At 47.5% G+C, this 1549-nt stretch overlaps 2 protein-coding genes across 2 annotated transcripts; both read right to left on the reverse strand.

Annotated features, from left to right (window-relative positions):
- Positions 1 to 12: 12 nt before the first annotated feature.
- PPTG_22606 (hypothetical protein) lies at positions 13 to 111 on the reverse strand (the record flags this gene model as incomplete). Its single annotated transcript, XM_008905212.1, has 1 exon — positions 13 to 111. One exon carries the CDS (start codon positions 109 to 111, stop codon positions 13 to 15), a length of 99 nt encoding a protein of 32 aa, XP_008903460.1.
- Positions 112 to 1253: 1142 nt separating this feature from the next.
- On the reverse strand, positions 1254 to 1538 carry PPTG_22607 (hypothetical protein; the record flags this gene model as incomplete). The annotated part of the gene is made up of 1 exon (XM_008905213.1): positions 1254 to 1538. A coding segment is annotated over one exon (285 nt), but the record flags the coding sequence as incomplete, so codon positions are not given.
- Between the last annotated feature and the right edge of the window lie 11 nt (positions 1539 to 1549).

The raw sequence follows: 1549 nt of genomic DNA on the forward strand, positions 1-1549 counted from the left end.
TTTTCTGATGCGTTACTCGTAGATCAGATCAACGAGCGCATCTTGAACAGCACCGAGCAAAGGTTGTCGACCTCCACCCACTATGCGTCGGCGAGCACCGTGCTCAGCCATGGTCTGTTCGCGGTCCCGCCACCACTGTCGAAAGCACGATACTGTAATGCGCCATCCACGCTGCCGAAAGTGGGCTTCGGCGCGTGAAAACACCCCTCCTCCTTCAGTCGCAATCCACTCAATGGCTTGTTGTTTGATGCTGATTTCCTTCGGCTGGCATTGAAACTTAGAGAACGAGAAAGCAGCTCCTGGTCTCTCTTTCGTCAGCTAGTGCGTCGAGCATTCGTTTAAGCAGTACTTCAACCATTAATAATGACTGGCACAGCTAGTGCGTTCTATTTTTATACAACGCCCTTTCAGAGAGCGTTGTAATCGAAGGGCGTTCTCTTCGATGCAAGCGTTTTATTCGGTATTTTACGTTAGTCACGGAACGACAATTATGGTGTCTGCGCCGACAAACAGGACGACAAACAGGAAAATGTTTTAAAGCAATGACGACTACAACAGCTTCAACTATGGTGATACGAGCAATGCTGAGTACTGAGGTGATCACAGCGACTATTACTACGGCAACATTTGTATCGATAGATCTGCTTTGCTTTTTTGTCATAAAAGCCTTATTCCAAGAGACGGAGTTAAGCTTTCACGATTACCTCTTGTCAGTCTATTCACCACAGTTAGTAACCTTGGAGTGCTTAGAAGCGCCTTCTCAAAAGTTATTAGATTGTATGAACAATATTGAATAGTGACCCGGAGCTACCATTAGGTAAAGTATGTTATTAGTATTTGTCGTACAGTATGTGGTTATGTGGATACATAGACATGTATGGATACAGTAACTATAGCGGTAAGTTGTTTTTATAAATATATATCACTTCGTAATTCGCGCCGTTTGGCACAAGTGGATCAAGGGACCTTACAGCGCCTCTTCACGAAGAAGGATCTTTCATAAATCGGTGCAAAGTCCCCCGAGTGGGCCCGTGAATGAGAAATGGGGTGTTCCAGAACGCCTAGTGCGGAAACAGCGCCGCGCTTGAGCGATTGCCTCAAAGATGTAATGATACTACATTGCAGCACGTGGGGCCCAACGACCCTCATATGTATCCAAGATCGATACAAAGTTGCGGATTGCCTGGAGACCCTCCGTGATCAAGATTTTGTTGCCAAGGCACAGAGGACCTGGTAGCCCTCTAGTGTTCAAGTTATCCTACCCAGGCGTGACGAAAGAGGGGTTCGCACTTATTGCTGGTAGGTGGAATCATTCGCGGCAGGTCAATGTACTTGGTCACAGTTGCCAAGCGAGGTCGCTTTGCATGACGCAGAGTTTCCGTCGCAAAGGCCACCTTCTTTGGAGTTTCTTGCGCGGAGTCAGTTGGACCAGCAAATTGGGGAACCGCCTCTTCTTCGTCTGAGATCAGCGATCGATTCGATAGCAGCTTGATAACGGCACTTTCAAACGCGGGAGAGTGAACGATTTGAGCCGATGGACTAAGGTGGT

This window comes from Phytophthora parasitica (assembly GCF_000247585.1).
Source record: "Phytophthora parasitica INRA-310 unplaced genomic scaffold supercont2.19, whole genome shotgun sequence".
NCBI lineage: Eukaryota > Oomycota > Peronosporomycetes > Peronosporales > Peronosporaceae > Phytophthora > Phytophthora nicotianae.